Raw genomic sequence first — 27,662 nt, forward strand, 5'->3', positions numbered from 1 at the left:
TAAGATATTTTCTATGATGAAGCATAACCTGATAAATCTCCTTTATCTTAGGCGGAGAAATGGAACGCCCTCATTGACTCACGTGATAACAGTAGACGTTAGCGAGTCTTTGTTGTATTTTCAAAAGCTTTTGATGAAAACACCTTCAATAAATTATGATTTAAAAGCATTGATATAAATATAATTATACTACCTGAGATTTCCGATATTTCTAAAGCGTTTGATATTGTGGAACAATATACACGTGCTTAAAACAAAATTAGTAAAATAATACAATTGCAAAATATACATTTTATCTTTTAAAATATATTAAAATTCACACTCTTGGAGTTGGCTTTATTTTCGTGCGACCATGATGGTTAGAAAAAACACCATCCACTTGTATTTAACCACGCCTAATTAATGATGAAACTAATTAATACCATATGCATACTTGAACTTGGTTTGCACAGTACAAGCCCATGTACAGTTTGATATAAATATATAAATCTATCTCGAATAAGTCTAATCGAGACTTTATCTGCTGGTATCAGTTTGCACATAAAGTTTACACACACGATACAAACTATGACTATAGTGTGTGATGGCTTTGTTTTTACCGGCTGGTGCAAGATGAACTAAATATACCAGTCTCATTCTTAAATTTGGAAGGTTTTCCTTTTCTTTGCGGATAATATAGTCACAGTGTATGGACACCAATATGGGCGATAATATACGTCATCGCGATGGGACTCAAAATCTCGATGGAACGAATAATACAATATATGAAAGTAAATTTGATGGCAAGGCAGAGTCAAATGGAAATGTAGTTGAAGAATTTAAGGAGCCGGTGAAGTTGAAGAGACAGGTTAGTATAGCTTTTTCAAAGAAGATATTCATAGTTGATCAGCATGGATTGAAGTATTACACGGAAACTATAATTGCATGAGAAACGTGAATCCTCTTGTCATTTTTATACACATTCTTGGTCAGTAAGTAATGAAACTTACAGCCTTACCTCATTATGGTATTGGTTCATTATGGCATTGGTTCATTATGGTATTGGTTTTACTTACACTGATGTAGTAGGCCTACTTCCATGGTTTTACGAATGAAAGAACAACATAATGAACTATACACAGTAACTCTACGAATGAACGTTGTGCGACTGCTTAAAAACATGATGCAGTCATGTCTACAGTAGAATTCATCTCGACCTTTGCAGGACTTAAACCCCATTAAAAGCTATTAAACCAAGATAACACTCATTGAAACAGCTCAACTGATTAAATCGGATCTTCTCTGGTTGTGCACATGTGTCTGTTTTCATGTGCGATATCGCAATAAAGCTGGTATTATAGCTTCAGTTGGGTAACCGATTATAAAGGAAAGGAAAGGAAACAATGGTATGTGTACCTTTGTTCACGAAATGAGACAATGGCCTGCTTTTTGTAAACCAGCATTCTTGAAAATGAGCAACATAATGATTGTTGACTTAACACGGTTTGGAAATAATTTCTTCATATTTTTGGTGTTATCTGTCGTTTACATATCCTTCCTAAAACACAAAAGTGCGACCCTCTCCAAACACCTAAATTAGCTAAAAATTTAGGACATGTTACAAAACTATATTGTCTAGAATTTTAGAAGAGTACTTTTAATATTGGCCGGTTATTTTTCACACAGCGACGTTAACTAGGCAATGTACTATTACCTATCACATTAACTAAAACACCAAAGTACGAATATTTCCAAACATCTAAATTAGCTAAAAATTTAGGACATGTTAAAAAACTATATTTTCTAGAACCTTAGAAGAGTACTTTTAATATTGGCCGGTTATTTTTCACACAGCGACGTTAACTAGTCATATCCCCATACTTTTAACGTAGGGCTATTTGTAGAGGTCACGCGTCAATGGGAAAGATCACTGTGTATTGTGTATAGGAAAACGGACAGTAACTGCAGTATGATATCCTTGATATTCTTATATTTTATATAGCCTCTGCAAATGTTAAATAATCGTCAAATAAGATTATGACTGATGAAAAGTGGCTCAAAAGGGGAACATTTTGTTAATTTGGATAGTACGCATTTATTTCAGTTTGTTGAATTCCTTGAATCATGATATTCTGCGCAATTCAGAATTCTATCAAAATATGTACCTCGACCAGTTTGAATAGTGGCCCACTGTTGATTCCAAGTGCTCGCCGCACGACACCAAACTCTCAATCACAGAATCATATTGTTTTTAAATAGCTCAACAGTACTTGGATTGCATGCTTTTTACCGGGCGGTATTTCAACTAAATTGACTTATAATGAGACATACACTCAGTACTTTACTGACCAGCTTTTATTGTTATTCACATTCGCGCTAAAAGTCGATCATACATCTTGAAATCAGCACAATTCAAAGATACACCTTTTTGCTTTGAAATTAATTTCTCGATCAAGTAAAAAACAATAAGGTTTTTTTTTCAGTAATGTCTTGAAAAAACATGGTTCTTGGATATGCCTTTAAAAAATCATGGTGTTAAAATTAGGCATGAAATTGTGTAGTGTACGATTTTTGCAATTTTATATGCAACTTCGTCCGTGACCTTTTTTGGAATTAACCTTTTAGCGTTTCAAAATAATATAAATGTCTACCAAAAAGTAATTAATCCACGTTATTATGAGATAATAACTCAAAATATATGCATCAAAATTGAAAACTGAAATATTAAACGAAAGGAAACCCAGTTTTGTTTGCAAATTTTGATGCCTCATTTGTTTTAATAGCCCAAATTTTGCCTGGTCGTCACTGGTCACCGCGGGTCATCCTTGACCAGTCATGTCAAGAATGTAATGGTACACTGACTTGAGTAGCTTTTTAGTGCAACTTTCGAAAATTCACTTTTTTCATTCAAGGAGTCACAATGGCTACAAACTTTTAGCTATCCAGCCAAATGACGTATCAATATTGCAGAATTAAGAATTAGACTGGGTTTGCTTTTGTTATTTCAGTTTTTAAATTTGATGCATAGATTCTGAGTTTTATCTCGTAATAAAAGGGGTAATTACTTTTTGGTTGGCGTTTTGTCAGCTAGAATATCCGTTTTGATTTCACTTTATTTCACTTGCCACTGCCAAAATGTCCAACTCAGTACTTCATTTCTAATATAACCAGCAGAAATAATCGATATTTCTATTGAGGCTCACAAAATCATCCATCCATGGGTGAATTCGCGAGTTGATTTTGACAAAATTCGTAGTCGGAACTGAAAAATGATGCAATCAAAACCGTGATCAAACCCGAAATGTTACACCTAAGAAATATATAGTACCAAGCATTATAGTTTTTTCTGACATTTACCAAAGAAATGAAAATTATTGCTTTTCATTTGACCGAGAAAATCAATTATGAAGTGAAAATATGTAACTAAAATTTGTACTTGTTCGTTTCCCGTGCCCGTGACTGAGTGGGTCTTGTATAACAATAGCCATTGACTGACTAGCGTTCTATGAGGACATTATTCTTACGAATTAAAGCATTTCACCATACTTAATTTTGATACAATTATGCATATTTAAATCCACCATTATCTGCATGTTTGAAAATTAAGTAAACTATTTTGCGCTGCTCCGTGTCATAAAGTCTATTTACAAATACAATAATAGAACTAAGTATTTACATTGTCATCTTTATCATGTCTATGTGTTTTAGCGACATATTCCTCGTTTGTGGGACAGGTCGTTTGATTTTAAATTGCGTGGTAACATGGAGCGATCACTGCTGTTTTTGACAGGGCATGAAACTTTAGTTGAATTTAAATTGGTGTGTTCCGTTCACAATTACTGCTAACAATTGATGTTAAAATATGATATGGGTCTCTGTTTTTCTTTCATTAATTGTACGTAATAGCAGAAGGGTTGACTTTCTTTATGAACTTTGTTCTACAATTGAGAAAATGGGTTTTTTTTTAACATCATGATGTGACATCATGTTGGATCATGGGATGTTAAAACATTCCATGACCCAACATGATGTCACATTACCTTCAGCATCTTCATGATCTTTAGCAAAAACAAGTTTCTTAATGTCCCGTCTCTTCCATTGCACATTACACAAGGTCACTCACTGGTGATCAGGGAACCATACACAAGGTAACTCACTGGTGATTAGGGAACCATACACAAGGTCCCTAAAACATCTAACAGGTGTTTTAGGTCAATTTAGGTGCTGAGTACGAATCCGCTGCATGTAAAATGTGGTCACATTCTCAGTTTAAAGGGACGCAACCCGATGCAGAAAAAATGCTTCAATCTTGTTCAGAAAAAGTATTGTTTGACCCACGAAAACAAATCCAAAGTAAGAATAGCCTTATCTTGAATGGTTCGCTACCAATGTAGCAGGTTGACAAGGCTCTTTTGACAATAAACAATTTTGGTAATAAAACAAAACATCGTAGATGGTGCAAACTATTCTTTATTTGAACAAGAGAGGAACAATTTGAAAGTTTCCAGAGTTCTTGCTTTTGCTGAAACGTAATGGCCAAGATTTGAGCAAAACGGCTTTAAACTGAGATATTTACCACTTCTCCCAATTTCGAACTCTGCACCGTCATATACGGTGTTGACCTAATGCACCTCTCAGGTCTTTTAGTTAATCATGTGCATGGTTTAACCTTTATTAGAGCTCTTTTAGCTTGGTGTGTTCCCTAGTATTATTTTGGTTTGACAACATTTTTAAATGTTGTCAAACCAAAATAATACTAGGGAACACACCAAGCTTGGGTTCATATATAACATATTTAAAACCACAAAAACTGGTGCCCGACATTGTGGAGCTGATTTTGATTTTGTATTTAGATTTAGAAATCACTTTTAGGATTATCTTAAAACCATGAGCATGGTTTCATATAAATAATTAGATCGGAATAATGCATAAGTGTGTTAATCAATGGTAATAGTATGGTTTCACAGCTACTCTATCCAATTATAAGGCTATTGCTTTTAGTTGTACCTTCCCCATCTTGTTTTTTTTTATAAAATGTTGTTGGTGTTTTTTATGGGTGATTTTGATGGAAATAAATTGAATATGAATGAATATGAGTACGGTCATTCCATAGTTGAATTGGCTATTCTTCCGGTTTATTTTGCAGCTTGGTCTCATCAGTGGTACAGCCATCATTGTCGGTTCTATGATTGGGTCTGGTATCTTCATTTCGCCAAAAGGAGTCCTTGCCCAAACAGAAAGCGTTGGTATGAGTTTGGTTGTATGGTCCCTTGGAGGGGTCGTAGCAATGTTTGGTAAGTATTGTTAACTCGATTTCACATTCCATTGTATTGGGCTATGTCCTAATTGTCTATTGGGCTATGTCCTACATTTATTTCTAGTAAACTAGTATGGGTGTGAAAAATAAAATCACCCCCCCCACACACACACAAATAAAAAAATGAGGGTCCTCATAAGATGACATGAATCTTTTGCATAACTACTTTATCACATAGCATTATGGTATATTGATTTTAGTATTACTAAATGCATCAAAATTAAGGTTGGTTTTATAAAGGAGATCTTGAGCATGTTTAGAGTTTGTTGCACATTGCCCCATAAACCGTTGCCGTATCGGTAACGATAATTTCGCCACTGTCTAAAGGCTAACAGTTTGATTATCTGATTACCTGTATCTTTATGTTATCCCTGCTTTTATCTTCATTATTATTAGCGTTCAAAGTGCACCTCGTAAACAAACAACCTGGACGAACAGCACTGCAGGGCTACCAATATGGACACACTAGAAAACATCTCATAATTAAACGAAGATCAGCTAATCTTCGTCGGTTAATAAATTTGTATTTTACATTTTATTTTAGTTGAAAACTATTGCCAATAACATGAATAACTTGGTTTCATTGCAGTAAATGTTGGACAAATGAGGCATCAAAATTTGCAAAACAAAACTGTGCTTCTTTTTGCTATTTCAGTTTTGAAATTAGATGAATAGATTTTGAGTTATTACCTCACATTCATTAAGGGAAGTATTTAATTTTGGGGATACGTTTTGTATGTGTATAATATATATACCTTATGAAGTGAAGTAATGTTGCTAGTAACCTGGATTTATTATGCAGTTAATTTTCTTAGCATGTACAAAGTACTATACCATAAAATGATGATGAGACAAATGTGTACGGTGAAGGGAACAATACCCATGCCAAATCATCTCATGTGGTGTGTCATTGAATTCAGGGCCGGATTTACCATTGGGCCAGATGGTCCCGGGTCCAAAGCCCCAAAAATTTGGGGCCCCAAATTATCCTGTGCATCTTCCTTTTTAGCCAATGTTTTGGGCCAAACAGGGTAAAATTTTCGCGTGCTTCGCGCGTACTGGCCCTTCAAATAGTATATTTCACCTTCTTTGTGGCTATAAAAGTCTGAAATGCGCGCTTTATGCGGACCTGTCATAGTAAAATCGGAACAAAATATACCCGTCTCCATCTAAATTTTAAGTGCTTCTGCCGCCACTGTCGATCTTATATAGAAACCGAAACTTGGCCACTTGAGTGCACATGCCTTCCTCATAGTGATTTTGGGTTCCTCCAAATTTTGGAACTGGTCCAGGGCCCCCAAAAGGTCAATCCGGCCCTGCCCTTAGCACAGCATGATCATGAAGCACGCCAAAATTCGCCAGCGAAGTGGTTGCGTGATAACTTGATCACACATCTTTTGGAACTGGTAGTACACGCCATAGACTTTGTGTTGCGATCATTTTGATCATGCTGCTCAAAAGCGCGATCCAGTTGACATAGTGATAATCGGATTACACGTAACACTTCGCTGGCGAATTAGAGAGTTGGTAAGTTGGGAATTTTCGTCGAGTAAAACTGTATAAACCTGGCTAAATCTCATGACAATGTTTTAAAAGTAAATAACAGAAGGGTTTTATTGTTTGGTTTATATAACGAAGTTTATCAAGCATTAGCGCAGTCAGAAGGTGGAAGGTGAGGCAGGGTGCCAAAATCTGAAAGAGAAAAGTACCCGTATGACGACAAATAAAAGAGAAAATAGAAAAGGAAAAGAGAAGGAGCAAGGAGCCTGTTTCCCAACAAAGTTCACCCCTGATCATGGGCCAAAATATCTTTAAAATATCAAGTCTTTTTTTTTTTTTTTTCTTTAAGCTCGGAGACTTTTACATGTACAGTCTTTCTGAAAAACCAAAGTGCAGCATGTCTAAAAAAAGTGCAAGTGGAAAGCGCCATCTTTGGCAATTATATAGTAAATACAGTTGTGACATGCTTACATAAACGTCAAGGGAGTAGTCTTAGCTTTCGCATACCGTTTGTTTCATTCATTTTGGTTCATGATGCAGTCATGTCTACAGTAGAATTCATCTCGACCTTTGCAGGACTTAACCCCATTAAAAGCTATTAAACCAAGATAACACTCATTGAAACAGCTCAACTGATTAAATCGGATCTTCTCTGGCTGTGCACATGTGACTGTTTTCATGTGCGATATCGCAATAAAGTTTGCGTATTATAGCTTCAGTTGGGTAACCGATTATAAAGGAAACGAAAGGAAACAATGGTATGTGTACTTTTGTTCACGAAATGAGACAATGGCGTGCTTTTTGTAAACCAGCATTCTTGAAAATGAGCAACATAATGATTGTTGACTTAACACGGTTTGGAAATAATTTCTTCATATTTTTGGTGTTATCTGTTGTTTACATATCCTTCCTAAAACACAAAAGTACGACCCTCTCCAAACACCTAAATTAGCTAAAAATTTAGGACATGTTACAAAACTATATTGTCTAGAATTTTAGAAGAGTACTTTTAATATTGGCCGGTTATTTTTCACACAGCGACGTTAACTAGGCAATGTACTATTACCTATAACATTAACTAAAACACCAAAGTACGAATATTTCCAAACATCTAAATTAGCTAAAAATTTAGGACATGTTAAAAACTATATTTTCTAGAACTTTAGAAGAGTACTTTTAATATTGGCCGGTTATTTTTCACACAGCGACGTTAACTAGTCATATCCCCATACTTTTAACGTAGGGCTATTTGTAGAGGTCACGCGTCAATGGGAAAGAGCACTGTGTATTGTGTATAGGAAAACGGACAGTAACTGCAGTATGTTTGGCAATCCAGAGATCTGCTTCACTAAACACAAATGTTGAAAACCCTTTTGTGCCACTTTTTAGAAAATTGAATAGAATGTTATATTCAAATACCTGTATCAGTACAGTGCAGTTAATAAAAGAACATTCATTTGTAGGATTAGAAATGATTAACATGATTAAGTAACAGTTGCTCAGTATGTAATTGTATACTTTTTGTATTGATGAGAGCAGCAAGATGCATTGCTACTAACAGGCGACGGTACGTAGAAGAAAGGGGGCTCTGAGTGACCCATGCACAGCGTCATATCTTCGTGTCAAAAATTGCCGTGATAGTACGATGAATCCTCTCGTTTTTCAACAGCTACGCATGGCGATTTTGTTCGAGATATGCAGAGAGACTCAGGCTAAGCATACCATTTTACACACGATATGAGATTCCACAGAGCCTGCCACACAGTTTCTATTCTATGTTTTTACGGTAAATCCCAGGTTTTATTTTTAACACACTAACTAGGAAATAAAGACACTAATTAGCGGGGACCGGTATTTTGCTGTGGATATATTTTACTGCATTTTATAAGTAACGATTTTGATCTTCAAAATAAAATTTGTGATATATTCAACTGTTTAAGAATTCCAATTCTATAAAGGAACACATGTATTAGAAAATTAAATTAAGTCATACAATACACACTATGCCACTTTCTTTATCTGCGTCAATAATAGAATATCGATTTCAATCGAATTGAATACATCGCTCGAAGACAACCTGTTATCAGGCGACAGCTAGCATTCAGGGCTGGATCCATCTTTTTTGCATGAGGCGATCTCTCCCATACAGGGCATGCATACTCTGCCGTTGAGTAGCATAGAGCCAAGGCCGTTGCCTTCAGAGTGTGAGGAATTGCACCCAGCTTGTTCCGGTGAGCTTGCTCGAGATGTTATTTCTTGTACTGACTTTCATCTTTGTCTTCTCAACATGATTGACACCTATCCAGAGTAACTCTAAGATAAACAGTGTGTTCACAGTGTTCCAGTGCTGTACCAGACCAGGTGACCTTGAGATGGGGTTTGGCTCAACGGTTGTGTAGTTGAAAGCCACTTACCTGTGTCTTTGATGGATTGGCTCGCAGGTGGTTATCCTCATAGTATGGTGTGAGTTCATCCAGAGCTTTGGAGAGACGTTCTTCCCCAACTGTGAAATCTTGAGCTCCAATACCAAGATCGTCAGCATAGATGAATCGAACACAGTATTCTCGCTTCATGGTTGGTCATTTGTGTAGATGTTGAAGAGGAGTACTGGGTGAGGTTGAGAACTTGGCTGGTTGTTGACTTGCCAGGGCGGAAGCCGGCTTGCTCAGGGATCAGGTGTTCATTGATGACAGGTGCGACTCTGTTGAGTATTGGACGTTCAAAGAGTTTGTATGTATGACTCAGAAGTGGTATTGGGCGATAGTTCTTTGGAATGGATTGATCATTTCCAGGTTTCAGAAGTGCTGTCACATGAGCTTTCTTCCAGATATTCGGGAGCTTGCCAGACATTGGTTGAAGAGCTGTAGGGGCCATTTCCTTGCATCAGGTCCAAAGTTTTTGATTTGCTCGCTTTTCCTGGTTTTAGAGTGGAAATTCCTACTTCTAGCTCCTCCATGGTAAAAGATCTTGTGAAACCACGGTCCTTGTTTACTTTTTTCTGCTTTTTCCACTTCTACCATTCAGGAGTAGTTGCTGTGTTGCGGAGCTTTGGGATCACCTCCGAGTTTGCGGATAGTCGACCAAACCTTTTGAGAGCGCTCTTGAGAGATACTATCCATCACTTTCTTTCCTGCAGCCTCGTGAGATGTATCTTCTAGCAGTCTTCCTAACTAGTCGAGTGAATTGGTCGTAGTTATCTGATGTTGGCTTAATATGTTTCACTTTCAGATTCAGCTCATCAGTAAAGTTCTGCCACTTGGCTTTCTTGTAGTTGAAGCGTCGAGTGAAACGCACTATGGTTGGTTTGACGACTGCATCTACTTTGATACCAATTGGACGGTGTTGACATGTAGCCTACATACATCCAATTTTACATTTTTGTATCATGAGAAAACAGTAAAACTAATTTGTATTGTTGTGTAATCGATGCATTCTTTTGATATCAAGAAGGAACTCTTGATAAACTTGATGTTACTATTGATGTACATGTTCAACCCTCTTCCCTAGTAAATGTGGCACAATTGTGATTTTACCCTTTCGGTGTTTACTAAACATATCTCGAGATTAAAACAAGCAAATTGAACAGAACAAACGGCATTTGAGAGCTAAGACTAGACTGCGCCCTGGACGTTGCGTTGATGTAAGCATCATGTCACAACAGTATTTTCTAATTGCCAAAGAGGGCGCTTTTTACTTGAACGGTTTTTTGAGACAGACTGTATATTATCCCACCGATAATACCTGGAATTTATTTTGCCCCAACTGACCAAGAAAGCTAGCTACGCCTCTGTTATTATCAAAGCAGAAATAGCACGTGTTCTGTTTACATGCATAGTTCAGCAACATACATGTGTTTTATCTTAATGAGCAGTCACAACCTTTGCTACTTTAATTATTATAGGTTTAGTAATTTCACAAGAGATATGATCTGGAAATATTATGGTATTGATAAGTTTTTATGATGAGTGCCAATAAGATTGATTAGTTATGAATGTTTATCTACAGCTAATATTATGTTATGACGATAATTCGACACCGCATATAAATTGAACTATGATCCTTAGATAGGTTAGAAAAGGCCCGGAGAAAAGGTTGCCAGCAAAAGTTTAAATGTCGCTTTATATAAAGGTTATAAAATGTTGTCATAACATTCAAAACCATTTTTGATAACTTACTGCAAACATAACATATCAATATTTAAGTGTTGACAAAAAATTTGGCAAAAAATGTTTGCAGAAAATATTCTTCAATAACATTTTGAAAACATTAAAAAAATATTGTTGTAGTGTGTTTTCATACAAAACGTTTTCATGACCTTTATATAACCCGGCATTTAATGTTATTAAAACGTTTTTACCAAAACCAAAAGCTCAAAATATAACCTGTTTAAAACTGTTTGTGTTTGCTGGGCAACTATATATATATATGTATATAGAGCTATAGAATAAAAAAGTACTATGCGCACTGGTATGGGGTAACTGGTGTTCCCGGGGTGTTCCCCCGTGCCCCTCCCCCAATCGATCTGTAATTTTATATGCGTACTACTGAAATCTTGTGTCGGCATAGAGCAGGACCTTTTTCGTCTCCTAATAGTTACGTAACGATGACGTTACATTAATCAACATGTTTTGTTTTTTTGTTCTTACCAGGTGCTCTTTGTTTCGCAGAATTAGGTACAATCATCCCAAAATCCGGTGGCGAGTACGCATATTTACACACAGCCTTCGGTGGCGGCGCTGCATTCTTGTTTTCGTGGACAGCTAACATCGTTCTCAAGCCATCGTCTCTAGCAATCATCATATTAGCCTGTGCGGATTATGCTTTGCAACCGTTCTATGAGGGTACAGAGTGCGGACCACCTTTGATGGCTTCCAAGTTTGTAGCTGCATGTGGCATCTGTAGGTTTGACAAAAACTTTTTTTTTTTAATTTATGTTTGTTGCGCAAAATGAAATCAAATTTCATTTTTTATTTCCCCTTTCTGTACCCCACCTGGTGAAGTTCTATTAATTGTCGAGTTTAATTATTCCTTATTTAATATGTTACAAATCATTTTGATCTTTTAACGAATACTTGTTGACGAAAGGGTAATCTCTATATTTCGTAGTAAATAGTTTCGCCAATAATCGATGCATCAACCAAATTAAAGGATAAGAATTACTTTAATAACGATTATTTGTTGAATCGAATATTCGACGTCGAGTGTGGAGTATGAATCGGTCTTAACGGTCATTTAGATGCGTTTTGTAATGTGCTTGCTATGAACAAATACGAACGAATTAGACCCCTTCCTAATTACTACAAAAGGATTTGAACCGGTGTCCTTCACTGTAATCATGGCGCAGTGCAGTCCATTCAATTAAATGTTGTCATTAACCTATTTGATCGTAGTGCATTTGTTATGTGTTTGAGACGAACTGTTGCGGTAGATTGCAACCATGCTTTTGTTGAATGCATTTGAGTAATCCGCCATATTTACGGTATGATACGTCATATGCACAACCTCTATAGAGATGAGGCAACGTTACACTGAGCCCTGGACAAATTGTGAGTTTTCAGAGATGAATACCTGGTTTTTTTTGTCTCCCTTTTATAGTTTTGGTTGTCGGAATCAATTGCTATAGTGCCAAAGTATCATCAATTGTCATCAACTTCTTTACTGTGGCTAAACTGTTAGCTCTCATCATCATTATAATTGTTGGATTTATAGAAATGGGAAAAGGTAAGATCTTTTAACAGTATGCTTCGATAATATATAAATATTAATACAAATAAAGCTGACACACACACACACACGCACCCCCACACGAGGAATGGCGTTGTTACAAACCTTTCTCTGCAAAAAATAACGAAAAATTACATTGAAGGATCATCCATGCTTTGAAGTCTCACGTGTCTTCCTTTTGTCTTTTTTCCTCAGGTAATACGGAATATTTAGACCCCAAGACATCATTCGCCACATCCACACCAAACATATTGGCGTATGCCATCGCCTTTTACCAGAGTCTTTGGGCGTATGACGGCTGGTGAGTTTGTTTGAAATGTTTTATTGTCCTTATATATAAATCGAGGGTTAAGAATCAGAAAGACTTTTAAGTCTTTCTGAAAAAGACTTATGGCTTTCTGGTTCTCAACCCTCGAAATATATAGTTGTCAACTTATAACAATATTATTTTCAGGTAGACTAACTTTGCAATCAAGAGTGATCAATCCCATTAGAGGAGAGTGTAAAAAAATTTCATAGACCTCGGGAAAGGCAACCGTTACTCTGAGTTTCACGGCATACCCTCACTTTCGATTATAGGTACCCGATCATCAGACGGATTGTTCCAATGGCCGTGTCTTAACCGAAAGAATTGTATGTGGTTAAGACACGACCATGGAACACCATCCGTCTGATGATCGGGTAGACTAACTTTGCAATCAAGAGTGTAACGGTTGCCTTTCTCGAGGTCTATACTTTAGAATTTGTAGTTGCCAACTTATGATTTTGTTCAGTATATTTCTAAGAAACCCTTTACTTAAAGTCCCATTCAGTGATCCCAGCGAAAGTATAAAGAAATTAAAAATTTTTGGGACAAAAACAAGGAAACAGCATTTTTTACAAAGTTGAAGCCCCATTGAAATACATGTAGCTAATGTATATACTGTCAATATAAAAATTCATGTAAAATGTCTTATTTCGTATTTCACTCATGGCTTTTGGGTGTACTACTAGCAGGCTATGTTAGCACATCATAATTATGACATTGACAAAGGTACCAAAATCTGAATTTTGATGATTTTCACGATCGTCCGATTGAGTAAATCACTGAATGTGCCTTTAATAGAAAGCTAACATTGATACTTTATTTCTTATTTGTTTGTCACGTTTGTAGAAGACTATTGCTTCTTTGTTCAATACTTTCTATGCATACTCTTTATTATAATCAGGAATCAGCTGAATTACGTCACTGAAGAACTCCAGGATCCAATGAAGTAAGTTCAGAATTTTAAAAAGACACTGTAACACATTGTGATCTTTTAAAATTTAAAATTCCTAGCTAAAAGATGCAGCTATTGGCTGTTAGTTTTAAGACTTATCTATCTTTATTTGAGATATAATGGGGGAAAATAACTGGTACCTTAATTCTTTTGCGGGCTGGACATGAGGAAATGTCTAGACCCTTACATGGCAGAGTCGTTTTGAATAGATAATCCTCTAGACCATCAGATACAAAGTTCGTGGTTTGAGCTGCACTTATTCCTTTTACGCGCCTGTAAATATTTTAATAACTCTTGTGTTCAACAAACGAAAACATACAACAACATCATTTTTTCAATAAATGATCTCATACAAATCTAATGAAACTACAGAGATATATCCAATAAACCTTTATTTACCTTACACATACTACCTTAATGTAACCAGCACACATTAGTTGTAGGCGCTGGACTCAATTGTTCAAATTTCACCCCGCAAATTACACCATATTATTCTTATGATACGCTCGGTATTATTAAGATACATGTACCTACCACAAATATTGCACAGCGATCATTTTACTTTCAACTGGTTATTAGAATAACTTACTACATCACATAACACGTGTTATCTTGTTTCAATTTCTGTTCTTTCAGAAACCTTCCTCGTGCAATCGTCATAGGTATCCCTCTTGTAACTGTAGTGTATCTTCTAACTAATATCGCATACTTTACAGTATTATCACCTGACGAATTGCTGCAATCCAGTGCTGTAGCCGTTGTAAGTACACGGAGGTAATCCTCCTTCTTGGACCTATCCGTACCAGGTCTCGAAATAAGAAAAAAAATCCAAGGGTCTTCCTGGTCCGACCCTTAAAACAAAAGCAATTTCTTAAAGACACTAAACATGCTAAAACAAAATTAAAAAAATAACGTAGTCGGTAGATGGAGAATTTTGTTCTGCGTACTTTTATACCTCATGAAGCACCATGCGATTTTATTCCACTAAGCTATGCGCATTTGAAGGACAAAAGGTCGAGTTTCAAAATCATCTTTGTTTTTAGATGGAATTGTTCATAAAGAACAAAATTAACAATCACATTTTGGCTTATAACTCGAGAACCATACGTCACAGATAGGTCAAACCATACTTTTTCTGAATCCTTTAGAACAGAATATGTGCAATTTTTGAATGTGACCTTTGTATAAACTTTTATGACCCTTTTCCGCCATTTTGGAAAGACATTATTTTTGGCCCTTATGTTAAGCATATTCGGAGATTCGGGACGACAAATCGCGATCATAATCATGATAATAGACGACGCCAATGTTTTCTTTCTGCAGACATTTGCCAACCGGACATTGGGTGTGATGGCGTGGATTATTCCCATGTCAGTTGTATTCTCCACATTTGGTGCTGCTGTGGCTGTTGTCTATTCCGCTGGAAGGTTTGTCTGTTTGTCAGTTTCTTTCTTTGTACCATTATATTATGGTATACCGGTATTCTAGAATGGTGCTGGATGGTGTTATAAAGCAGGTCAAGATTTCACCACAATTTTGTTATGTATCGGTGCTTGGGCTTTGCCTTAGTGTCTAGTGGTGCGCAGTACAATATGTCTAAGGTGGGCACAATTGCAGAATCGTCCAGCTGATCCACTTATGTCTATAATGGCTTAAATGTGACGTATGCGCGCGAAGCGTGTGAACATTTTGCAATTTTTATGCTTAAATGAACCAAAATAAGGATAATTATTGTGGCCTAAAACAGGCCAAAAAAAATGAAAATTACAAATTAGTTATAGTGGCAACATTTCAGGGCCTCAGTGGGGAGGAAAATAGCAAGTCTGATGAAAAAAAGCCCGTCTCGGACGTGCAAACGGGCGATATTTTACACACTGTGCGACAGACGCTGTGCCTGCGGTTCTCTACTGCGATTTTCAGTTCTCCGCTGCAATTTTAGGTTCTCCGCTGCGATTTTTGGGTTTCTGCTGCGATTTTAGGTTCTCCGCTGCAATTTTAGGTTCCCTCGGTTGAATACATAGCATCATAAGAGCTGTGTGAGCTTCTAGCTGGTGCATGGCCAGTGGAAAATACAGCATCTGTGATTGGTTTTGTTAAAACCCCGATAGTTTCCTTCGTCCATCAAAAGTTTTTATATCGAATGAAAACTAACACTTCTCGCTAAAAACACTTTTCATTACGTCAACAGATGACGCAATTCAATGTTTATAGCAAGGCGAATGTGGTAAATATGTTGAAAACGGCCTATTTTCGCACAATTTTTGACCAAGATGTAGATTTTAAAAGTCAAAACCCCGATTGATCCTTACAATATTTTTCAAATTTTATGTCATTAAATGAAAGTGCACACTTATATTGTACATATACTAGATTCATTTCAATGAGCAATGGCCAATTCTTTTTAAATTGAAAGTTACTATTTTCGCCTGTATTGTCATACGGTTGTAAATTCAATGAACAATGACTTTGCTTTGCTTTCTATTTTCCGCTGCAAATTGGAGTTTTGCGGTGGTTTTCAGCTGCGATCTTCCTAATGTTTACCTTTATCGTGTTTATTTGGGGGGTTTTTTCTCGACGTTTTCCGCAGCGGAAAACTTTTGCCGAAGTAAAACTGCCACTGCGTTTGTTGCAAACGAAAAAGACATTTGACACTGACTTACATTTAATACTAAAATCATTGTCCTTTTATTTTAGATTACCTTACGTGGCTGCTCGTGAAGGTCACATGATATCTATCTTAGCATATGCACATGTTAAAAGACTAACGCCAGTACCATCAACGTTATGGCTGGTAAGTAGCATATAAAAAGAGCAAAATGATCTCATTTTCAAAGACGCAATCGAATAGCCCATTCAACCCGGATAACCTAAACTTTCACCTCAAGTTGTGGTATGAGTTTACAGTTTAATATCAAATCCATGTTACCTGGTATTTATCAAAGCCTACTATAAAGGCAAACAGACAAGTCTTAATTACACTGTCTCAAACCAAGTCATTGAAAAGTCAAACAGTCATAAATATCTTGGAGTAACCATCTCCAGTGACTTGTCACCAAAGCAACATATCCAATATTAGAGCAACTTCTGTATATCAGCACTCTAGGTGCCATCCATAGGACTCTTGGGTCCTGTTCCACCAAGCATTAGTAAGACCACAGATGGAGTATGCATCTGCTGCCTGGAGCCCGCACACTGCTCGTGACATCAAATCTCTGGAGGCTTTCCACCCAATATCAAGATGAATCCCAACGTTGGTAGAACATCACACAAACTCCGCTATAACCCAGTACAAGCAAGATGCAACCTGTACAAGTACTCATTTTTTATTCGGACAATTCCAACATGGAACAGACTACCTCTGGAAGCTGTCTCAGCACCATCACCAAACATCTTCTAGTCAGTAGCTCTCCCTGCTGTCCGGGCTATGCAGCCCACTGCAGTTCACCAGCTCATCTAGTTGAACATCGCACCTGTATAGTTTCTGCACATCATCATACAATAGTCTCCTTGTACAAGCATCACGCTTTGTTAGGAGTGTAACTATTCAAGATTGAAGCTGAAGATAAAGAGTTCCCAGTGCAAAATTCAGCAGCATCAGAATCAGCACGTTAAAACACTACTTCTTTATTTCGATATTAATTATTCCTATTAATATAGAGCTAAACTTATACGAAATCCACTAGCCAGTTCTTTGGTTTTAGAAATCATACCAGATACATGGCCAATGGATCTCAAAGTTCCACGGGGAAAGACTCGCTGAATACTCGAACAGAAATAGACGGAAAACAAAATATAACTTCACAATAATCTTTAATTCCGCATCATCAAATCAACAAAGTATCACAACATAATGTAGATTACGGATTTAGTACGCTGCGGTCCGTCTCCTTCAATAACTGGCTATCGACTACAAAGGATCATAGGCGAGCGTGATTGATGAGAGAAAGACCGCGGAGCGATATATTTAAATGATTGAAAAAAACAGAAAGAAAATAGAGCCATAACACTATTGTGATCCACTTGTTTGTGTTCTTATTCTCATTAATGGTTTTCCTTATCCTTTTGCATACAGGTCTGTACCACTGTAAATATGTAAATAATGCTTAAAATAAATAGCGCCATCAATGCTCTCATTTCGTTAATAATGTTGCACATTTACGATGAACCTAACAGCGATTGTCATTCGGTAAGTTCAAATTTGGTTTCTCTTTTCAGGGCATTGTTGCCATAATTATGATAATCCCAGGAAGTATAGAAGAACTTATCAACTATTTTAATTTCGCTGCCTGGATGTTCTATGGTGGCGCTATATCGGGATTACTGTACCTGAGGTGGAAACATCCCGAATGGGAAAGACCGATTAAGGTAAACCGAGATTCCATTATTCACGTTTTCATCTTTCTGTCCCTTCGGTATCCTAGGTAAACGTTTACTAGCCAATGGGTTGATTTATAACAAGTGTACATGGTGTTTTAGCAGAGACTTGAAACCATACTCCCAGCAAACACAAAACGTTTTTAACTGTTTATATTTTGGAATTTTAGTTTTGGTAAAAACGTTTTAATAACATTAAATGTTGGGTTATATAAAGCACAAGAAAATGTTTTAAAACGTTTTGTATGAAAACACATTCAAAAATATTTTTAAAACTTTTTCAAAATGTTATTGTAAAATATATTTTGCAAATATTTTTTGCCAAATATTTTGTCAACACTTAAATAGCATTATGTTAGAATATTTGCAGTTAGTTATCACAAAACATTTTTGAATGTTATAAAAACGTTTTATACCCTTTATATGCCCTGAGGAACGAAACAAATTAATGAGGTGACAGGGTACATATCGTCATTAATTATATGAAACATTGGCCTAATCATTTTATCTGATACCACATTTGATTCAGACACTCTAGGCACTCTGCTCCAGACAGACACAAAAAAGATACAAGTGACCCACTTAGTTAACCCCCAGCTCACACAAAAGGTACATGTATGAACTAAACTGCCATCATGTTCATTGAACATGTTGGAGACATGGAAACATAATTTTCTGCTCTAAATTCTGTACCGCCACAATTGGTGACAGAGTTGTTGTTAGTAACTGAATGTGCCGATCTATTGGGGAACGGTACGTATCACGAAACCAACGGTCAATTATAATGTGGATCTTATATTGGGATCCACAACGCATGATGAGTTCGGCTTTTGGTAAATCTTTGGTAAATTCATATCACGCATGAACTATTTTTGAATTAGCGAACAAGGGACCAACGCTTTACATATAGAGGGCAGCATATCAAATTTGTAACAGTGATCATCGTCGACCGTACTGCGTTGAACAGTTAGCTTACCCTGTATGCCGCCATCTTTTGCTTACTTATCACGCTGATCACCGTTGAAAATTGATTTCGTTTTTGTTTTAGTAGATATGAATGGCGCTTTCAACTTATAAGGGTATTTGCGCCAGTAGTCACTCCTTTGTCAAATTGCACCTGTATCTTCATTCAGTTACAAAACGTTTATATGTCTCACTGCATCTTAGTTATTCGCTGTCGTAGTGCACGTTATAATATGACCGTTGCCAGGTCAACTGGATCACGCTTTCTTTGTTACGAACCACTGATCAAAATGATCACAACACAAAGCCTATGGCATATCAAAATTCGGAACCGGTGTATGAGCCCAGGCTTGGAGCAGTAACCAATGGTTACTAACGTGCACAACGACAGCGAATTTTCCACCAGCTTGATGCCACGCTGTATATCATGATAAGTCTCTTTCTGTAAAAAGCATACGGCGAGGAAGGGCTAGAACGTGGCCAAAACTTTACATGATCCTCCGCTAGCTGGCTTCCTCGCCTCCAAGCCTGTCCCCCACACACCGTCATCGTCCCTATATCTTCGTGTCAAAAATTGCCGTGATAGTACGATGAATCCTCACGTTTTTCAACAGCTACGCATGGTGATTTTGTTCGAGATAGGCCGAGCGACTCAGGCTAAGCATACAATGTGAGATTTTGAGAGTCTGCCACACTGTTTCTATTCTATGTTTTTACGATTTTCGCATGATCAGTATATGGCTGGCCGTAACCGCCACAACGTGGAGCTGCTATGTTAGATCTTTTCATTACGCGGAGCCAGTGGATGCATCCTCGTTCCAGAGAGAGAAAACTCTTGCCAAAATTAATGTTTACTATGGGGATTTTAAATGAATCGAATGTAAATAAACCACGACGAGTTGTACAGGATTGTTTGATTAGTGTATAGTCAATGTTACCTTGCATGCATGTGTCATGTGTGTGGCGTGTTTGTTTGTTTGTTTGTCTACTGTGTCAGGCCAGGATTACTGACACCCACGGTACTGATATTGTCATACTATCACGATGATCATATTGTTGAATGTTGTTGACTTTAAAATAATCATGATGCAGTCATGTCTACAGTAGAATTCACCACGACCTTTGAAGGACTTAAACCCCATTAAAAGCTATTAAACCAAAAACTCAATGAAAACAGCTCAACTATGTTACATCAGATCTTCTCTGGTTAAATACACACTGCACTTGTGTCTGTTTTACCTGTGCAATGAGCAATGAGCTGGTATTATAGTTTCAGTTGGGTGAATGATTATAAAGCGAACGCAAGGTAACAATACTGTGTGGGCTTTTGTTTACGAAATGAGACAATAGTCTGCTTATTGTTAACCAGCGTTCTTGAAAATGAGAAGCATAATGGTTTGCAGACTTAACACGGTTTAGAAATAATTTCTTCATATTTTTTGGTGTTATCTGTCGTTTACATATCCTTCCTAAAACACAAAAGTACCAATATTTCCAAACACCTAAATTAGCTAAAAATTTAGGACAAGTTACAAAACTATATTTTCTAGAATTTCAGAGAATACTTTAAATATTGGCCGGTTATTTTTTACACAGTGACGTCAACTAGGCAATGGCCTATACTTCTAACATAAACTATTTGTAGAGGTCACGCGTCAATGGTGAGCGCACTGAGTATTGTGTATAGGAAAACGGACAGTAACTACAGTATGCATGGCCTACTAGTATATAAAGTAAATCCGAACTGGTTTGCTGAAGGTCGAATTCCGCAGGCCACGCCGCGCAAGTTGTACAAATTAGCTCCCGGCGATACACTGCAGATCGCAGAATTGTGTGCATGGTTTACCACCACTCTGCCTAGCTATATAGTTATGTACAATACTGTATGAGTTTCTTATGAGTGCATGTCCATCTTAATAATAAGTCGGTTCGTACTTTTCATAAACTACTTTTTGAATCATAACTTTCGTGACCGAGGATATCTTGCAACTACGTGAAGCTCGTCTGGCAAATTCTTAATGAATAAATTCGCTTCACGTAATGAGTAAGTCGTACTTGATTGGTCAGTTTTACCTCCGAGTAATGAAAAACTCTAACATGATTGGTCAATTTGGCTCCACGGAGCAAAAAGTCAGCTACGCGTAGCAGCTCCACGTTGTGGCTGTTGTGGCCTACCATATCAGTATCCCATATGATATTTCTATTGCAAGAAAATTTTATTTGTTGTCAGGTAAATCACAGGTTTTATTTTAAATACACTAACTGGAAATTAAATTCACTAATTAGTGAGGACCGGTATTTTGCTGTGGATATGTTTAACTGCAATTTTGATGTAAAAAATTTGAAATCCACTGTAAAAATTGTGATAATATTCAACTCTTTGAGAAAATAATTATATAAAGGAATGCATGTAAAATCCAGGTGCAATACAATGTACATTATTGACACACTATCACTCTCTTTATCTACGTCAATAATAGAATAATCGATTTCAATCGAAGTGAATACATTGCTCCATTTTGAGTTTGTAGTTGACTACTGAGCGACCTAAGCGATCGATTGCTAGCCAATCAGATAGAACTCCTTTTCTTGCGTTCGGTGAAATACCACTCGCCCGTCGCTCACCAACGAAGTATTAAATTTATATTTATCGTATAGGACGTCGACACTGTGCCCCATTGCCCAAGTTAGAGTTACCCATCCGACACCATTAGCCCTAGAACTCTGGCCATAGTATCCGTTTTTACTTCCACTAGGGCCAGAGGAACTTCCATTGAAAAAATTGTTGGAGATGGTTGAACGCAACAGAACAAATAAATGATGAAAATTGACCTTTTCATTGTGTTCCTGTGTCACTTGGCATGTGTCATACCATTACCGCAAGAGCTGTAAAATTCCATTTGAAAAAACATAGTTTTCACATTTATGCACACTTTCCCTACCTATAGAAATGAACCTCTATATTGATCATCATATTGTACCAATTTGTGTTACCTTCAATTCGACGATCCCTGTTGATTTGCTGTGAAAACGCTTGCATTTACTTGGAGGGTATTGCTTGGTTCTACAGTTATTTACATCATTGACATCATTTGACCTCTTGACCTGATGCGGCGAGGGCGCTTTGAATTTTTCCTTTTGCAACAATCTTCCATACCAAGAATGCTTTGCAGTCTATTACCATGATTACATGAGATTTTATGTGGTAGCTTGTGGGATACGATACATAGCCCATCCCCATCATACGCTTAGTATTATGGGTAGCCTGCAATAGCATCTGATTATATTTGACCTCGCGAGGTCCTCGCCTCATGTCCCGGGCACGTCATGTCCATTTTACTTGAGGGTGAATAAATAACGGAGTAGTGGATTAGGAATAGTATATTAACATGAAACGTAAAACAACTGTATAAAACGAGAATAATTCACGCATGACCGACCGGCCGGCCGCCAGTTGGAATAAAAAATACACGCTGGATTGTCTTGGAACTCCAAATGCTTTAGTTACAAACAGAGATTGCGCTAGTAAAAAATGCATTTCAGCCCCTGCCAAAGTTCATTTTCGGACTCCCCCGTAAAGTAGAATAGTCCAGATTATCGTAACCTTTGACATTGCCAATATCACACAAATGTCGTCTATTTCATGCCGTAAAGATGCATGAGCAAGTTTCTGAAGAATATTGGTAAGTTTAAAGGCCAGATATCAGGGTAACGAATATGATCTGCATATTATAGAAAGATCCGATCGTTATCCGAACGTCAAAATTTGATAAATGTCAATGGTACAATTCTAAGCACGTGAAAGTCGTGGGGTCATTTCTCAACACAATACCTGTCAGAGGATAATTTACATAGGCACAAAAGACCGTGTTCATGTACCGTTACTCAGCCAAACATGGCAGAGTAGGTCCCGGATGGTCGGTACATGTTCCTATCTCCACAACGTTATACCTTTCCAACAAGGAAAGAGATACAAAAGGCGAACGTCTATAGACACCACGTGGAGGTTTGGGTTGAATTGCCCGCGAACAAATACTATGCCAGCTCTGCGGGCCTTGCCGGACTTTGACATTGATATGCTGCCCCATAATAGATGAAGTATTGATCCCTAGTTCGCTAATTCAAAAATAATCTTTGCATGACATGACATGAATCTACCAAAAGACTAATACGGATTCGACTGTCTGTCGAACTCATAACGATATGAATGACCCGAGTTGTTATCCTCTGTGATTTGGATGAAGCTTCACAATATTGAACGTATCCACTTGAAATTCAATCAAAATCGTCTCCTACAGTCACCGATAGGGCACATGATGACCTGAGCGCAAGAAGACCGTAAGTCCACTTGGCCCCTCAACATGTATACACTAAAGTTACGTATAGTTTCCTAGGGTTTTATAATGTTTAATACTTATTCCAGGGTGAAAACATCATGAAAGGTTGTGAAAGATTAGTTTTGGCCCCTGAACATGTATAAAACATTGCCAAACTATACGAAACTATACGCAACTTGAGTGTATACATGTTGAGGGGCCAAGTGGACTTACGGTCTTCTTGCGCTCAGGTCTTCACATGTACTAGATAAATATAAACTGAGCTCAAAAAGAAAAGAATCACAGGGTCATATCTTAAAATCCTGTCCATCAAAATGAACCAAAATTACACACAGGATTACTTCAATACTCCACTCAAAACACATGTCAGTAACCAAGCAGTTGTCCAACTGACACAACAGCAAAATGCCATGACACGGAAAAGCTTCCTGGACCACTTTCACAGCACAATATTTGGCACACTGCATAAGAAATCTGTAAGAATGCATACAAGATCCTTGCATAGATGATGAAACGGTGCTGCGTTCTGCTTTTCACGCACTTTCTTCAAGAAAGATGTCTTGTTCCTTACTATTCCACTTACTATTTGGGAATTATCACCTGTGCAAGGATCTTGTAATCATTCTCACATATTTCTTGTGCTGGGTGCCAATTATTGGGCTGTGAATGTGGTCCAGGAAGCTGTTGTGTCAGTTGGATAACTGCTTGGTTACTGACATGTTTTTAGAGTAGAGTATTGAAGTAAACCTGTGCGTAATTTTGATTCATTTTGATGGACAGTATTTTAAGATATGACCTTGTGAAAATTTTTAAGTTTCTTTTTGAGCTCAGTTTATGTGCGTACCTTGACTAACCGTCGAATTTTAGACCAGCAAAACAGACCACGCTGGGAGATTAAATAATGAGTACAGTCATTGTCTTTGGAGGGTATTGTTTAGAGAATGAAGGTATTGTTTTCAGCCGCTGTCATGCATCTATCGTCTTATATAACACGGGCGACACCATTATTTGAATTGGAACAACTTCGTTTCGTTGTTTTAGGCCATACAAATGGTGCTACATGTGACAATAGATGCAAAAACAATACATGTATTCTCATTTTTAAGGGTAGACGAGGTATTGCTAGTCGAAGCAGCCAAAAAATATTCATATTGTGCACAAATTCATTCTACAAATCATATACTTGCTTGATTTATTGTTGTTAATGAGTTATGTATATTTTACAAAAGTGTTGTTGTTTCAGCCCTCTTTACAACATAACTCAAGTCAAGAACCACATGACCTACAAAATTATATCTGTGGTATTTGAATTATTTCTACACGATCGCCATGAAATGATCAATGCAATGTTTGCCAAAGCTCACTATCATTCGCAAGATGCTGTGAGCTACCAAATCGCAACAGTTTGAACTAGTTCCTAACCTTAAACACTTCAATTGATATGAAAATATGAATCATAAAGCATATCGTATTTTAATCAAATTAAATCCTACATTTTACAAGGAATTACCTAGGACTTAGGAATCGATCAGCCCCGTTGTTGCTATGCGAGTCCACGTACGCGTGTTGCGTCGACTCGCAACAGTGTTATAGCGTCTCATATCACACGGGTAAGAACCAATAAGATTGCAGGCATTTTCTAATGTGTTTAAGAATATGCAATACACAATACACATGTTCCACATTTTTTGTGAATAATGTTGCCAATGCTCTTTTATATTATTTGTACACAGGTGCCGCTACCTATCCCTATTATCATGGTAATAGCTTCTGCATATTTCGTGATCGCACCTGTCATAGACGATCCAGCCATTGAGTTTCTTTTCGCTTTCATGTTTGTCCTTGCCGGTTTGATTCTCTATTTTCCGTTTGTTTATTTCAAAAAGGAGTTACCATATATGGGTAAGTTATTACCATATATGGGTAAGCTATTACCTACGCTACAGACGCCTCACAGAAATCTGTTGTAGCTCTATCGTATTTTACCAACGTGTAAGCTATAGTATAATAAAACCCAATTCAACCATACTATCATATACTATGGCCAAAATAATGCTTCCAGCAGGACACCTGCCTGTTTACCAGCCGTCAACATCTCGCAGCCAATTGCCGCAAGCAAAGGTTACTTCCTGGAAAGCTGGACTAAACAATGTTATCTGATGTGACTGATTCCCTATCTGATAGCCTTGGGCTGTATGGCTGTATGATAAACTGGTAAATTTGCTATTTCACGGAAACCGTTGGGGACTTAAGTTAAAGTTAACAAAAAGAATTGCTGACATCGTAAAGGTACCATGACGTCATGAGTATTGAGCATGTAGACCACATGGTTTGCAAATTGCATTCCCAAAATTGGGCATGTGCAAAAGTGGGGAAATATTTTGGTAGGTAGAGAAGGTGATAAGCAATTTTTAGTGGGCCGAGGGTGGAGGCATGCAATGTTTGGCAGACCGAGAGGCAGCAATCCATTTTTGGAACGCCGTTTAGAAATTTTACCCCGACTTTGATTTCAAGGCGTTATGTATAATAATGAATAGACAAAAATCAGTAAGCATTTAAAAGAGTAGGATCTCTGGAGATCATCAGCCTGAGTTTCCATCTAAATGGGCTTTTCCAGTTCCATACATGACCTTAATCTTCCACACATGGAGTGTGCATTTCAAATGAGGATACCTAAATGGGTCATTTCATTTGAAATCTACACCCTCCTGTGAGGGAGATTAAGGTAAAGTCTTGTAGGGTGTGTGGATTTCAACTGGAATAGCCTAATGTAGGATTACCTTGATAGAACACCGATATTATGAGGTCAATGTCATTCCGAGAGGTCATAAGATTTGTTGAAATACACCATAATGCGGTTTAAATAACTAATATTAAAAAAATTTGCCAATTACAGATGAAATAACAACATTTCTACAGCTGTTCTTAGAAGTTGCACCGTCAGGATACAACGCCGTGGACGAGAACAAATGAGAACCTGATGAAATGAACACTATATGGGCCAAATAGTCTTAATTGTCAAACCTGAGTGAATTATCATAGCTCACATTGAATCAGGGACCGTGATTTAACTCAAGTTTTGCTGCGACGGTGTTTATACTCAGCACAATCAAATATTTGAGTGTACAAACATATTGAAGTTGAAGATGCTGAAGATACTGTACATTGTGAGATATTGGTATACATTTTGTGAACCATTTTCTCCAAATTATTTACCATTTGAAAACAAAATGTAGTTATAGTACACTTTCACTGCAGGGTTAACGTGAACTGTAAATAAAATATATTGTTACCTTTAAATAAGATGCACTTTCTTGAAGACATTTTTAAATGTCATGAAAGACAATATTAGCAAATTAAGTGCTTCGAAGTAGCGAATAGCTGCATTTGTCACTTTGTGAGATCTGACCTGTTTTGATTGATTTGCCATAAATCTTGCACAAATCGAGTCATATTGAATGAAGTGAGGTATTATGAGGTATAATGTGCAGATTACCTTCCCCGGCCGTCCGTGGAATTTATTCGATTTCTCATTTTAGTATTAGCATCAAGAAAATTATTTAAGTGTAACAATACTTACAGAGCTACTGATAATAATGTCCCCTCATCTATTGCAACACTCAAACTAGTGTATAAATATGATAAATATTCCGTATTCTGTAAAATATTTTGTTTCAAACTTACCACGTATTACATTGTATTTACCTAATTACGGCTGCTACTTTGGATATTTAAAACTATTTAAGTTTAATCGTATAATGTATTATTTCATAAACTTAAGCTTCTTTAATATGTAACAGGGTTGAAGTTACTTGTTGCAGTCCAAATGTTTATAATATTCGCACTGCCATGAATGTTGTTTATATTTAGCCTATAATCAAGAGCCAAAGCAAAGTGCTATAATTATGGAATATAAATTGCTAAAACATCATTGTATTGTAGTATAACGTTTCTTTTCTATATCATATTATTTTGTTTGTTCCGTGTGCATGGTGTATGTATCGAAAGAAAAATAAATATATTGAGGGATATTTGCTTCGTCTTAATTAAATTTGTTCCAAACCTGAACCTCAAGGAAAATGCATCCAATTAAGTTAGTGAATATGCCAATAGAGGTTATCGACTTCACTCATGCGTGACTTCTAACAAAAGGCGCTTGTTCTCGTAGTATTCCTTATTTAAACCAATTCAATGCACGACCTCGGAGTT

At 37.1% G+C, this 27,662-nt stretch overlaps 1 protein-coding gene across 1 annotated transcript; it reads left to right on the forward strand.

Annotated features, from left to right (window-relative positions):
* Positions 1–552: 552 nt before the first annotated feature.
* LOC140146492 (b(0,+)-type amino acid transporter 1-like) lies at positions 553–27,476 on the forward strand. Its single transcript, XM_072168357.1, has 12 exons — positions 553–847; positions 5,126–5,273; positions 11,446–11,694; positions 12,392–12,517; positions 12,716–12,821; positions 13,729–13,773; positions 14,416–14,539; positions 15,103–15,206; positions 16,474–16,570; positions 17,995–18,144; positions 25,187–25,355; positions 26,350–27,476. The coding sequence occupies exons 1-12, from the start codon at positions 689–691 to the stop codon at positions 26,424–26,426; spliced, it is 1,554 nt and encodes a 517-aa protein (XP_072024458.1). The 5' UTR covers positions 553–688; the 3' UTR covers positions 26,427–27,476.
* Positions 27,477–27,662: the final 186 nt, after the last annotated feature.

This window comes from Amphiura filiformis, chromosome 2 (assembly GCF_039555335.1).
Source record: "Amphiura filiformis chromosome 2, Afil_fr2py, whole genome shotgun sequence".
NCBI classification, from domain to species: domain Eukaryota; kingdom Metazoa; phylum Echinodermata; class Ophiuroidea; order Amphilepidida; family Amphiuridae; genus Amphiura; species Amphiura filiformis.